Genomic DNA, 14436 nt, shown 5'->3' with positions numbered 1-14436 from the left:
CATATACCTGTGAATTTAACAGAAAAAAAAATACTAGGTTAGGTGCTATGATGCATGCCTTTAATCTCAGTACTTTAATCTCAGGAGGCTGGGGTAGGAGGATTGCTATGAATTTGAGACCAGCCTGGACTAGTGTAGGACTCTACCTCAAAATAACAACAACCAAAAACAAACATACAAAACAACACAAAACAGGAATAGAAAGATGGTTTAGCAGCCAGGTGTGGTGGTGCACGCCTTTAATCCCAGCACTTGGGAGGCAGAGGTAGGAGGATTGCCATGATTTGAGGCCACCCTGAGACTACAGAGTGATTTCCAGGTCAGCTTGAGCTAGAGTGAGACCCTACCTGGAAAAAGCTAAAAGAAAGATGCCTTAGCAGTTAAGGTGCTTGCCTGCAAAGCCTAAGGACCCATGTTAATCTCTCCAGGTCCCACATAAGCCAGACAGACAAGGGGGCACATGTGTCTGGAGTTCTGTTGCTGTGGCTGGAGGCTCTGGTGTGCCAATTCTCATTTTCTTCCTCTCTCTTGCCCTCTTAAAGAAAACCGAACATGATAAAATGAATTTCTTTCCAGATTTTAACAGATGGCAGAAGTGGTCTTGTGTGGTAATGGAGTAAATATTGAGCTTTCATTTCTATTTATTTATTTGAGAAAGTAAGAGGCAGAGAGGGAGGGGAGAGAGAATTTGCATGCTAGGGCCTCTAGCTACTGCAGTCAAACACCATATGTATGTGCCAACTTCTGAATCTGGCTTATGTGGAGTCTGGAGAATCGAACCTGTGTCCTTTGGATTTGTAGGCAAGTGCCTTAACCACTAAACCATCTCTCCAGCATGAGCATTTCTTATAATGGTAATTATAACCTTTGTGTTTAGCTTCATTAATCTTAACCCTCATGCCAGCCATCAGATGGCTAAATAAACCATGTTCTCTGGTACTGGCACCATGCTAGGATGGTGGATAAGATACCGTCACATCATAAGATCTCAGAATAGTGTTTAAGGGTCATCTTGTAAAGTAACATTTATATGGAGAATTACCGGTAGTTCTTAGCATTAAAATGAGTGAAAAACAGGCCAAGAAGAAATGGTGACACAGAGGCAAAAACTTTTACTCTTTTTTTAAGTATATAAATTGGTCTTTAATTTTTACAGCATTTAGTAGTCTTATTAAATTTCTTATTAAAATATTTCAAAATACATAGTCTAGAATTTTCAGTTATTATAACCTCCTAAACTTTCAATATTGATAGTTTTGTTTGATGTCCCAATTTTAGTTGTCTAATTTATAACTTAGCTTATTTTGTTTTAAAAGGCTTACAACCCTTTAAAATATATTGCATATTGAAAAATATATCTCATTTAAGAAAACAATGTAAATGATGTTTGAATAGATGTAAAATTAGTCTGCAGCTTATCATGGTATTAATTCGATAAGAAATTGTCAGACAGTCTTTTTTTCTAGTCACCCTAAAATTCTACTATATCAATAGCATATACTTCTGTTATTAGTATTGTATAATGTGACATAATTAGATTTACTAATGATTTTTAAAAACTTTAACTTGTGTTTTGTTTGAATTTCAGGTAATTATCCTTTCCAATACTTTGTATTTTGTTTAGTATACCACTTTTTGGAAGTGGTCACTATCAGTATCTTGTTATGGTTTGATGGCCTTGGAGATTTTAAACCGAGTTACAGTGTAAGCAGCCTTTCTTATTTAGTTATGAGTTTTAAATCCACTTTTGTTCCAAATAGGAAAATTTGAAAATACATTTACTATGAAATATGAGTGATATTAGAGTATCTTAACAGTTAGTGTAAATGAACTGCCAGTTTCCATTAAAGGCAGTGGGGTTTTTGTTGTTGTTGTTTAGTTTTATAATCCATTGTCTCCTTGCAAATTTTATTAATGTGAACTCATTTGCTTAAAAAAGTCAGGAATTCCTAAAGAAAATAGAGAATAAGTAACTTTAATTTTGTACCTTAAAATTTTGTATTCATTGTTTAATTATTTTTTTTTCTTTTGGTGGCCCATATGGGGAACAAATGTTTGCTTCCTTAGTCTTGATTATATCACTAATTATTCCTAGTTTCTCTTAACTGTGTTTATATTTACTATCCCAATTCTCCATTCTTTTTTTTTTTGGTTTTTTGAGCTAGGGTCTCACTCTGGTCCAGGCTGACCTGGAATTAACTATGTAGTCTCAGGGTTGCCTCGAACTCTCTCAGCAATCCTCCTACCTCTGCCTCCCAAGTGCTGGGCATTCTTTTTTTTTTTTTTTAAAGAGAAGAGAATTCCCTGGGACCCTGGGTATAGCTAAGTGATGGGAGTGCCTGCTTAGCATTGAGGCCCAGAGTTAACCCCATCCCTACACACACACATGCACAAATAGTTAGTTGTTCCTTGAGATATTCACAAAAATCTAACTTTTAAAAAACAACCACCACAGATGCTTATTCACCTGAACTTCAGTTTAGCTTTTATTGTTATTTAAAGAATTATTTTAAGAATAAAAAAAAAAAGTTATTTTAAGAATGTGATGTTAGGCTGGGGAGATGGCTTTGTCATTAAAGTCCTTACTACCAAAGCATGAGGCCTTGAGTAAGATCCCTAGCACCTACATAAAGGCATATGTAATCCCAGTACTGGGGAGATAGAGATGGGACAATTCTTAGGCTTACTAGGCATAGCTAGTTTAGCTGAATCCATGAGCTCTATGTTCTAAGTCGGGAGAAACCCGACTCAGAAAATAAGGTAAAGAACAGTTCAGGAGACCCCACCATCTACCTCTGACACCCTCACAGAGGCACATGCACACACATGTGTACCAACACATATGTGGACACCCATCCATGTATATACATGCATAAAGCAATTTAGTCACTATGCTGTCAAATTCTCAACTTTCTCTTTAAATTACTTTTAGAACCAGTTTGAGACACATAGGAAAATCAGTTTAATTACATCTAGAAATACTTTGCCTTCATGTAGAAAGTTTGCCTTTTGTCATTCACTTCTTGTGTAAATATGCACTCTTTATGACTTTGGACCTTTCCAGAAAGCAAATTCAGGGGTTGTAGAGGACAGTATTTGACTTTTAAGATCATCCAAAAGAATGTATCAGAAGAGAAAGGTCAAAAACATTTTGACCATTTTCAAATGTCTATAACATTCCAAAATGACAGTTTGAAACATTAGAATATGCCTGTTTGGTATGATTGGCGAGTTATTTTACTCATATCTTTGATTTGTTTCATCTGTATCTTGTTATAAATAGGCACTTTAAGGATCAGGTCCAAAGTCAACATTTTTCTGAGAGGGGTGCGTGTGTGTTGGGGGATTGTGGGTTTGATTTGTAAAATGCAGCATGGGATTATTGTTTTGCCATGCATCTGAATTTAGCAGATGACTACCAGACAATTATATTTATTTTGTCATTAAAATAGTATATATGCTCACAAAAACATATTTTTGCCTAAATTACTTTTGCCCTGAAACAATAGGATACATAATAGGTTGTACTTTAATTTGTATTTCTTTAATGTTAGTGTTCAAATGATTAAATGGACTCATAAGAGTTGTTTATGCCCTTTAATTGATCAAATCATTGGTCTTAACTTTAGTTCCTTTATAAGAGTGTGCAATCAGTGTTCAATTTGAATTGAACAAATAGTGTTTGTCTTTGATGATAAAGTAATTGCCTTCGTTTTTCTTCTTGTGCTTAAACTTACCTAAAAAGACCAATTCACATGGTATAATTGGCAGATAACATGAGTTTTGCATGAAAACATTTTATCCCATTCTTGCTGCTTATTAATTTTATAACTTTTGGCAAGTTACTTTGATTTTTTTGGCTTCAGTTTCCTCAAATAAACAAATGGGAACTATACCTCCAATTTTACAAATAGTCATAAGTATTTTAAAAATCTCCATGAACAATAACATTTGTCGGTCATTTAATAATAAATGTTTCATTTTATATGCTTATTGTCATATATTGGTAATTTGAGACTTAGTTAATAAAATTACTTTCTAGGGTGAGCGTGGTAATGCCCGCCTTTAGTCCCAGCGCTTGGGAGGCCAAGGTAGAAGGATCACCATGAGTTCAAGGCCACCCTGAGACTACAGAGTGAGTTCCAGGTTAGCCTGGGCTGGAGTGAGACCCTGCCTTGAAAAACAAACAATCAAAAAAATTACTTTCTAAACAAGCATCCTAAATATGACTTGAAGAGTTCATTTAAGATTAGTTTGTCATTTACTTCAGTCAATAGAGTATTTTCTCCATTGTCAGGAATATTTGAGAAAGGAAGGAATGCTTTGAACATTGAAAATAACCATTTGAATATACTGTCATGACATATTTTTGATACCCATATTTAGCATCTCTATAAAAATGGTTATTATTTATCTTCAATCATAGGTACAGGAACTTTAAAGATAGACTTTGTTGGAGAGCTGAATGACAAAATGAAGGGTTTCTATAGGAGTAAATATACTACCCCTTCTGGAGAGGTGCGCTATGCTGCTGTGACACAGTTTGAGGTATGGTATTCTTTTCTAATTCTTAATTTAAGCATCTGACAAAGCTTGATAGAATTATTTGGAAGTGATTACTTGAGAATAAGTGCCTTTGGCCATAATTATAGGTGTGATTTTACATTTTTACATTGTTTCTGTGTATAGATGGAGGGAACTAAGGATATGGGTGACAAAGCTCAATACCAGAATTGATTTTATTCTGTGTTTTTCTCACTCTAGCCCAGGCTGACCTGGAATTAACTATGTAGTATCAGGGTGGCCTCACGGTGATCCTCCTATCTCTGCCTCCCGAGTACTGGGTTTAAAGTTGAGCACCCTCATACCCTGTTAAAATATTTTTTGTCTTATAAATTATATATGTTGTTTTAAACTTGCTAATGATACCTTTATCTAATTGAATTTAAATTCAACCTAATTGAATTTATTTCTGTATATTTTAGTGTGAATAATGAAATCATTTGCTATCCTTTCTCAAGTTTCTGCTCATATCCCTGGACTGTTTGTTTTGCATAGCTTGAAGCTTAAAGATTTTGTTTAGTACTAATTTGTCTCACTCTTTAAGAACTTTTTGTTTCCTTCTCTTTTTTGGGGGGGGGTTATTTATTTATTTGGTACTTATTTATCTGAGAAATAGGCAGGACCTCTAACCATTGCAATGAACTTCACCATTTTGCATCTGGCTTACATGAGTTCTAATAGAACTTGGGTCCTTAGGTTTCACAGGCAAACACCTTGACCCCTAAGCCATCTCTCCAGCCTTGTTTTGGGGGCTTAAAAAATAATTTTTTAAAAATATATTTATTTTTATTTTTATTTATTTATTTGAGAGTGACAGACAGAGAGAGGAAGAGGCAGAGAAACAGAGAGAATGGGCGCGCCAGGGCCTCCAGCCACTGCAAATGAACTCCAGACGTGTGCGCCCCCTTGTGCATCTGGCTAACGTGGGTCCTGGGAAATCGAGCCTCAAACCAGGGTCCTTAGGCTTCACAGGCAAGCACTTAACCACTAAGCCATCTCTCCAGACCCCCCCCCAATTTTATTTATTTATTTTCAAGGAGAGAGGGCAAAAGAGAGAATGAGACTCAATGAGTATGAGAATGTGAATGGGTGTTCCATTGCTTAGTGCCACCTCAAATGAACTCTAGACACATGTACCAGTTTGCATCTGGATTTACATGGGTACTGGCGAATTGAACCCAGGCCTTCATGCTTTGAAAACAAGTGCCTTTAACTGCTGAGCCATCTCTCCAGTCCCCCCTTTCTTTTGAAAAAATGTTTTAAAATTATTTATTTATTTATTTGAGAGAGAGAATGGGAGAGAGAATGGGCATGCCAGAGCCATGCAAATGAACTCCAGATGCATGTGCCACCTTGTGCATCTGGCTTATGTGGAATCAAACCTGGATCCTTCGGCTTTGCAGGCAAGTGATTTAACCACCAAGCCATCTCTTCAGCCCTCCCCCCCGCCCTTTTAATTTTTTTTTTTTCCAAGGTAGGGTCTCAGTCTAGCTCATGCTGACCTGGATTTCACTGTGTAGTCTCAGGGTGGCCTTGAACTCATGGCAATCCTCCTACCTCTGCCTCCTGTGTGCTGGTATTAAAGCTGTGTGCCACCATGCCCTCTTTTTAAAATTTTTATATTTTATTTATTTACTTGAGAGAGAGAGAGAGAAAGAAGTAGAGAGACAATCTGGGTGCAGCTCCAGGACCTCCTGCCACTGCAGACGAGCTCCAGGCGTGTGCACCGCTTTGGGCATCTGGCTTTATGTAAGGGTACTGAGGAGTCAAATCCAGGCTGTCCGCTTTGTAAGGAGGCGTCCTTAGCCACTGAGCCATCTCTCTAGCCTCCAAACAATTTTTTAAAATATATTTTATTTACTTATTTTAGAGAGAGAAAGAGGCAAGGGGAGAGAGAGACAGTCAGATAGAGAGAGAATGGGCCTGCAAGGGCATACAGCCACTGCAAACGAACTCCAGATGCATGTGCCCTCTTGTGCATCTGTCTTATGTGGGTCCTGGAGAATTGAACTGGGATTCTTTGGCTTTGCAGGCAAAGGCCTTAACAGCTAAGCCATCTATCTCTGTAACGCAAACAAATTTTTTAAAGAGAAGTTATGTAGGTGGCATAATTCCTAAGTCTTGGCGTATCTGAAAATTTTTCCCTTGTCTTCATAAATGTGTAGTTGTTTGTATATTGATTTGTTGGTGATAAACAAGAAAAAAGAGCCACTCCTAACATTTGGAAGCTCTCCTAGCACTTACAATTAGCCTATTACTGTCCTATTGCCATAAACAGCATTACAGAATAGTAGCTTCAAGATTACACTGAGAGCATGATAAGTGAGACTAAACAAGGGCACCTCATTTCAAGGAGTCATGCATAAAATCAAAGTCATATGCTACCCAAAAAATACCAACTAATCTCCATTTTTTGGTTTAAATAAATAAATGACTGCTACTTTGGTTTTTTAAGGTAGGGTTTCACTCTGGCCCAGGCTGACCTGAAATTCACTCTGTATTTTCAGGGTGGCCTCTAACTCACTGCAATCCTCCTATCTCTGCCTCCTGAGTGCTGGGATTAAGGGGTGTGCCACCACGCCTGGCTTTTTTTTTTTTTTAAAGGCAAGCTCTTGCTCTTGCTCTAGCCCATGCTGACCTGGAATTTACTCTATAGTGCCAGGCTAGCCTTGAACTCACAGTGATCCTCCTACCTGTGCCTCTGTAGTGCTGGGGCCAAAGGTGTGCCCCACCATGCCTGGCTGACTGCTACTTTTTAACCCATTTCAACTTTTTGTCAAGCCATAGACAAAATGTTTTTTTATTTTTCTCTCTCTGTAGGTAGCATGTTGTTTTGTTTGTTTTTTTGTCCTGCTTGCTCATAAAACTATTTCTTGACCCTTATCTGAAAATTTTTACCATGTGTTCACTTTTCATTAATCTTTCTTAGGACTTGGTAAGCCTTGTTGGTTTGGCAGATTCAGATTTCCTTTCAGCTTGCATCATTTTCTCACACTTTCATTGTGACATCTGTTTGGTCTTTCTTCAGGAACATCAGTTAGTGATGGGTTAACTCTAGTGTCTCTCTCAAATGTACTTTCCTTTTGTATTATCACTATGTGCTTTGGACTTTTTAGAAGCTTTCATATCTTATGTATGTAATTCTCTAGCTTTCTGATTTTTTAAAAAGTTTTTCGAGGCAGGGTGTCACTCTAGTCTAGACTAACCTGGAATTCACTGTTTAGCTGTAGTCTTATTAGGGTTGCCTTGAACTCACTGTAATCCCCCTACCTATGCCTCCTGAGTGTTGGCCTCTAGCCATTGCAAATGAACTCCAGATGCATGCACAACCTTGAGCATTTGGCTTACGTTGGACCTGGAGAATCGAACCTGGATCCTTAGGCTTTGCAGTCAAGTACCTTACCTGCTAAGTTATCTCTCCAGCCTCTCTGAATGATTTTTGATGTAGAGTCTCACTTTAATACAGTCTGACCTTGAATTTACAGAAATACTCCTACCTCAACTTCCCAAGTGTTGGGATTAAAGGTGTGAACCATGATGCCTGGCTTCCAATTGCGATTTTTTTTTTTTTTTTGGTTTTTCAAGGTAGGGTCTCACTCTGGCCCAGGCTGACCTGGAATTCACTATGGAGTCTCAGGTGGTTTGGAACTCAGAACTCACGGCCATCCTCCTACCTCTGCCTCCCAGTGCTGAGATTAAAGGTGTGCATCACCACACCTGGTTCCAATTGTGAATTTTTACAAAGTGTTTATTTTGTTGTTGTTTCCTTCCCTCCCTTCCCCTCCTTCCTTCCTTCCTTTTTTTTTTTTTTTTTTTTTTTTTTTGAGGTAGGGTTTCACTCTAGTCCAGACTACCTGGAATTCACTTGAGCCTGTATACTTAGGCTTCGTAGGCAAGTGCATTAACCACTAAACCATTTCTGTACCCCTATTGTGAATTTTTTACAGCATTCATAAGTGTTTGTATTCTGTAATATGTTAGTATTATTGGTAAAATTATTTGTGTTAACTTTAAAATGTTGAAATATTTTATTAAAAAAATATAAACCATGTGTAATGGCACACACCTTTAGGCCCAGCACTTGAGTATAAAGCAACATTTGAGTATAAAGGAAATACAATGCTTACTACCACTATTATGCTAGCAACCATCCAGGAGCTATTCTGCTACAGATGTTAAGAAAATGAGAATCATGCCAGGTGTGGCGGCACACACCTTTAATCCCAGCACTCAGGAGGCAGAAGTAGGAGGATCACCTTGAGTTCAAGGCCACCCTGAGACTACATGGTGAATTCTAGGTCAGCCTGGGCTAAAGTGAGACCCTACCTTGAAAATTTTTTTTTTTAATATATATTATATATACATAAGTGTGTGTGTGTGTGTGTGTGTGTGTGTGTGTATATGTGTATGTATGTATACATACACACGCATGTGTGTGTGTGTGTGTGTTACAAATGATTGTTTTTAAAACATACATATTTTTCATTATTGCTGTTGTTATAAATGATTTTTTTTTTTTTTTTTTGAGGTAGGGTCTCAGGCTGCCCTTGAACTCATGGTGATCCTCCTACCTCTTGCCTACTGAGTGCTGGGACTAAGGGCTTGGCCACCACGCTTGGCACAAATGATTCTCATCTTCTTAACATCTGTAGCAGAATAGTTCCTGGATGGTTGCCGGCATAATAGTGGTAGTAAGCATTGTATTTCCTTTATACTTAACTGCTAGCTGGTTGCTTAGCAGAATTAATTTAAATACTTGAGGGCTTATAATATAGCTCAGTGGTAGTATGTTTGCCTTCCATATGTGAGTCTGGAGGTTAAATCCTCAATACTACAGAGAAAGAAGAAATTGATTTGATTGAATGAGTTGTAGTGAATGAAATGACTGTTGCTTCACGAAACAGATACTTAGCTTAATTTAGTAGTGTTTATACTTTTAAATACTTTCTTTCTTAAGGCTACTGATGCCCGGAGGGCTTTTCCTTGCTGGGATGAACCTGCCATCAAAGCGACTTTTGATATCTCACTGGTTGTTCCTAAAGACAGAGTAGCTTTATCAAACATGGTATGTATATGCTTATAAATCTACTTTAAAACTTTAGTAGCCTTTGTATATTTGGTTTATTGGTTAGATGGAATAGTGTGAAACTACCTAGTACGGTGCTCACTGCTTTAGTTTTAACCATGAGTTTATTTCCAACTAAGTACTCTTTTTCTCAATTGCCTTTTGATGGTTTTCTTCTACAAGGAAGAAAATCCTTGTTAGTTACACTGACAAGTTTGTCTATTTCTTCTTTTTTGTTTGTTTTGTTTTGTTTTTTCATGGTAGGGTTTCACTTTGGCCTAGGCTGACCTGGAATTCACCATGTAGTCTCAGGCTGGCCTAGAATTTACAGTGATCCTCCTATCTGGGTTTCTCAAGTGGTGGGATTAATAGTGTGTGCCACCACACCTGGATGTCTACTTCATTTTTGTTGTTCTTGTTGTTTAGCTTTTGTTTGATTTAGAATCCCAGGCTGACCTGTAGCCCAGACTGGCCTCAAACATGCAACAGTCTGCCTTAGCCTCCCAGATGCTGGGATTATAGATGTGAGGCTCCATGCCCTGATTCATTTAATTTAGGAACATACATAAGTAACAGTTTATACTTTTCCTAAAAGAAAAGGGGTCTTTCTTATTAAATACTATTAGATATAGCAATATAATGAAGTATATTTAGCTTTTTGGCTGATTATATGATGGAGAGAATTTTATATAGAATGTCATTCTCATATATTCTTAGAGAGTCTAATACATTAAAATGAACCATTTGGGCTGGGGAAATGGCTTAGCAGTTAAGGCATTTGCCTATGAAGCCTAAGGACCCTGGTTTGATTCCCTAGGACCCATGTAAGCCAGGTGCACAAGAGGACACATGCATCTGGAGTTCGTTTGCAGTGGCTAGAGATCCTGGTGTGCCCATTCTCCCTATCTGCCCCCCTCTCAAATAAGAAATTAATTAAATAAACAATTTTGAAATGAAATATTCATTTACATTTTAGTGTGGATAAATTTATCAGATCAGTTTCTTGAATAAGTCTTTCTTGGAAGAATGGAAGAGGGAGTCTAAGGAACTGATAGCCTGAGTTGGAAATGGAGGATACCAGAGGGGAGTTAGGAATTCTATATGCACACTGGAAGTTTCTTCCCATTTTCAGTCAGTGCCAGCCTTGGTACAGAGAATGTTTGAGATCTAGAAGTCTGTGCCCTTTAGAGAAGACATTCCATGGCTGGAGAGATAGTTCAGTAGTTAAGACACTTGTCTGCAAAGAAAAAGGAACCAGGTTCGATTCTCCAGGTCTCATGTAAGCCAGATGCACATGGTGGCACATGTGTCTGGAGTTTGTTGGCAGTGGCTAGAGGCCCTGGCGTTCCCATTCTCTCTCTCCCTCTCTCTGTCTCTAATAAATAAATAAAATTTAAAAAGAGACTCCATAATCACATTTATTATTAAAAATCATTTCCATATAATTATTTTCATTTGAAAAGTATCAAGGTCATCTTTAAAAACATCTCAGTGCCTGGCTTATGAAAATATTCAAGAAAAGTTGGTTTGTCTTTTCTCTCACAAATCCTTGTTTGTTTTAACACTTTACTCCCAATTTCGTAGTATGAGTATCAGATCACTTTTTCCTTCTTAAGAGAAAGATCTTCATAACATAAAAAAAACACTGGGTATGTGCGAAAAAATAAGCCATTTGAGAAAAGGGAAAGGAAAAGTATTCAAGCTTTACAGTTTTATTATTTAGTATTTGCTCTGAGATACCAATATAAATCTGTTTAAATGTTCACTTTTTTTGTTTTTTTTTTTCTTAAGAATGTAATTGACCGGAAACCATATCCTGATGATGAAAATTTAGTGGAAGTGAAGTTTGCCCGCACACCTGTTATGTCTACATATCTGGTGGCATTTGTTGTGGGTGAATATGACTTTGTAGAAACAAGGTCAAAAGATGGTGTGTGTGTCCGTGTTTACACCCCTGTTGGCAAAGCAGAGCAAGGAAAATTTGCGTTAGAGGTAAATGTACTTGAAGAGGATTGTTCCAACAGTCCATAACTCCAGGTTGGGGAATTTATATTTCTGATCAATTATTAGTACAGTTATTTATAATTTAGTCAAAAAGTTGTTGGCTACTTTCATTTTATTTTTAGTAGAATTTTGTATATGCCAACTTTGATGTTGCATTAACATTTTATAAGATAATGATTCAGAGAATATGAAAATCAAGGCCAGGAATATAGCTCAGTGGTAGAGCACATGTTTAGCAATGCTTGATTGAAGTCATGGTTTTAAACCCTAGAGAGAGAGACTACAAAAGTGGAATTGCCGGGTGTGGTGGTGCACGCCTTTAATCCCAGCACGGGAGGCAGAGGTAGGAGGATTGCTATGAGTTCAAGCCCACCCTGAGACTACAGAGTGAATTCCAGGTCAGCCTGACCTAGAGTGAAACCCTACCTCAAAAAACCAAAAAGAAAAAAGAAAGAAAGGAATTATTTTTCTGTGGTATAAATGTGAAAATATATAGCTATATTTCTCATACTAAGTTATAAATGTCTAGACTTTGGCCAGACACAGAGCTTGGGACCAGTGCAGTCAATGAAGAAGGTAGTGGTGGCTTTCTGGGAATCAGTTTCTAGTAGCTTGTGCTACTTTGGCTTACAACAGGTTTCCTTTGTGGATTTCTACATGAATCATAAGAAAATACTCATCAGTTGGTTTTTTTGTTTGTACTTTTATAGGTTGCTGCTAAAACCTTGCCTTTTTATAAAGACTACTTCAATGTTCCTTATCCTCTACCTAAAATTGATCTCATTGCTATTGCTGACTTTGCAGCTGGTAAAGTAAATTTCATTTTATTGCTGAATTGCTAAAACTTTGTATAATTTTGTAATTTTTTGAGGAAAAAATATGTATATATCAATAAATGTTTATATTTATTTTATAAAGGTGCCATGGAGAACTGGGGCCTTGTTACTTATAGGTATGTTAATAACATATTACCCTGCCTTATCTTTCACATTACTGACTTTGTAAGGGTTTTGCTCCTGTTCATAGTTGAGTAGCTTGTACTTTACGATTTGGGAGTAAATTTTTCTTCCTCCTGTGAGTTCCTTGCACATTTCGGTAATACAGATGGGCTTGTGCCTCTGGTGCTACTACTCTCTGAGGCTGCAGGATTGTAAAGTGGAGCATCTGGCACTTGTAGCATTTTTAGATTTGTTCTTGGCTGAGTTTCTCATTTCAGTGTCTTCTTTCCAGCACTTAATATAGTTATTTATTCAACTCCCCTAATTTTCTATTTTCTAGCCAAATTTTTATGTCTGTCACCACAATACAAACATGCTGTTTGTATAATTTTAAAAGCAGGGTCTATAAACAATTTTTTTGGCTTTTCTTTTTTTTTTTTTGCCAAGGTAGGGTCTCACTGTAGCCCAGGCTAATCTGGAATTCACTCTAGTCTTGAAGTGGCCTTGAACTCACTGCAATCCTCCTATCTCTGCCTCCTGAGTGCTGGGATTAAAGGCGTGTGCCACCATGCCTGGCTTTGGCTTTCCATTTTTACTTGCCTTTTGAGATGAACTAAGTTTTGGACAACCTGCTCAGCATCCTTTTTGGGACCTTGAACTGCATCTTCCACTGCTACTTCCCTCACTTATGTAAGAGGACTGTCTTCTCTCTTTAGCAAATCATTACTAGTAGCTTAGACAAAATTTTTCCAAAATTTCAGATAACAAAGTGATAAACTTATGTCATGTCTTTGACCTGCCTTTGTGTGAAATCTGTTGGGCAGTGTTGAATCTTTCTAGACTATTTTCTATTCTGTATAAGCTGAAAAAAAAAATGTTTTATTGGTATTACTAAAGCCTAATATAACCATCTCATTTACTGTCTGAATCTCTCCCACTTACATATGTCTCCTTTTATTATAGTACTTTTATTGTTTTAATTTTTTTTTAACACAGGGAGACTGCATTGCTTATTGATCCAAAAAACTCCTGTTCTTCATCACGCCAGTGGGTTGCTCTGGTTGTGGGACATGAACTCGCCCATCAATGGTTTGGAAATCTTGTTACTATGGTATTTAATATTTTTAAGTGCTCAAATACATTTATCTTTATCCTATTGCACATTATTTTGGCCACATACTGTTTAAGATTTGGCTGTAATTTTGTGCCAGAAAATTGAGTGATAGAAAATTTTTCTTTTAAAAGGTCTATGTTGGCAAACATATGTCAGGGCTAAACATGTATCTCAGTGGTTGAATTTTTGCCTAGAATGCTCAAGACCCTGAATTCGATCCTCAGTACCTCCAAACTCCCAACCCCTCCTCATCAGAGACAGAGAAATAGAGAGATCATCAGAACCAGAGAACACAGAGAGAAGAATGAATCATGCAGTGAGATTTCAAGCTAACTACAGTTGTTGTTTCTTTTTTGTCATCTTTGTTGTGTAGTTCACTATCTAAAAAGTATTTCATACAATACTTATGGTAGCAGTAGCTTTTTATTTATTTAGAAATTGAAACTCATCATGATAAACATGAAACTGATCTGATGAAATTGAAATGGTTTATGGCTCATTGTTATATTTGCCTAAAGTAGTTGAAATTTGATAAAAGTAAAAGTTTTTAAAAACCTGCAGAATCAAACCAGGCATAGTGGCACACACCTCTAATTTCAGTGGTTGGGAGGCAGTGATAGGAGGATTGCTGTGAATTGAAGATCAGCCTAAGATTTCAAAGTGAGTTCCGTCAGCATGGGCTAAAGTGAGACTCTACCTAGAAAAAACAAGTAGATAGAATTAACTGTAAAATGAGATGTATCTAAATTCCA

At 37.2% G+C, this 14436-nt stretch overlaps 1 protein-coding gene across 1 annotated transcript in view; it reads left to right on the top strand.

Annotated features, from left to right (window-relative positions):
- The window catches only part of Npepps (aminopeptidase puromycin sensitive), a 116264-nt gene that overhangs the window by 51010 nt on the left and 50818 nt on the right, over nucleotides 1-14436 (top strand). Inside the window, exons 4-9 of the mRNA XM_004655500.2 lie at nucleotides 4427-4548; nucleotides 9521-9628; nucleotides 11420-11620; nucleotides 12343-12439; nucleotides 12551-12584; nucleotides 13567-13681. Of these exons, the coding sequence (XP_004655557.1) occupies nucleotides 4427-4548; nucleotides 9521-9628; nucleotides 11420-11620; nucleotides 12343-12439; nucleotides 12551-12584; nucleotides 13567-13681 (677 nt within the window). The remainder of the gene's footprint in view (nucleotides 1-4426; nucleotides 4549-9520; nucleotides 9629-11419; nucleotides 11621-12342; nucleotides 12440-12550; nucleotides 12585-13566; nucleotides 13682-14436) is intronic.

The sequence above is a fragment of the Jaculus jaculus genome, chromosome 9 (assembly GCF_020740685.1).
Source record: "Jaculus jaculus isolate mJacJac1 chromosome 9, mJacJac1.mat.Y.cur, whole genome shotgun sequence".
In the NCBI taxonomy this organism is placed as follows: Eukaryota; Metazoa; Chordata; class Mammalia; order Rodentia; family Dipodidae; genus Jaculus; species Jaculus jaculus.
This window is presented reverse-complemented; position numbering and strand designations above follow the sequence as displayed.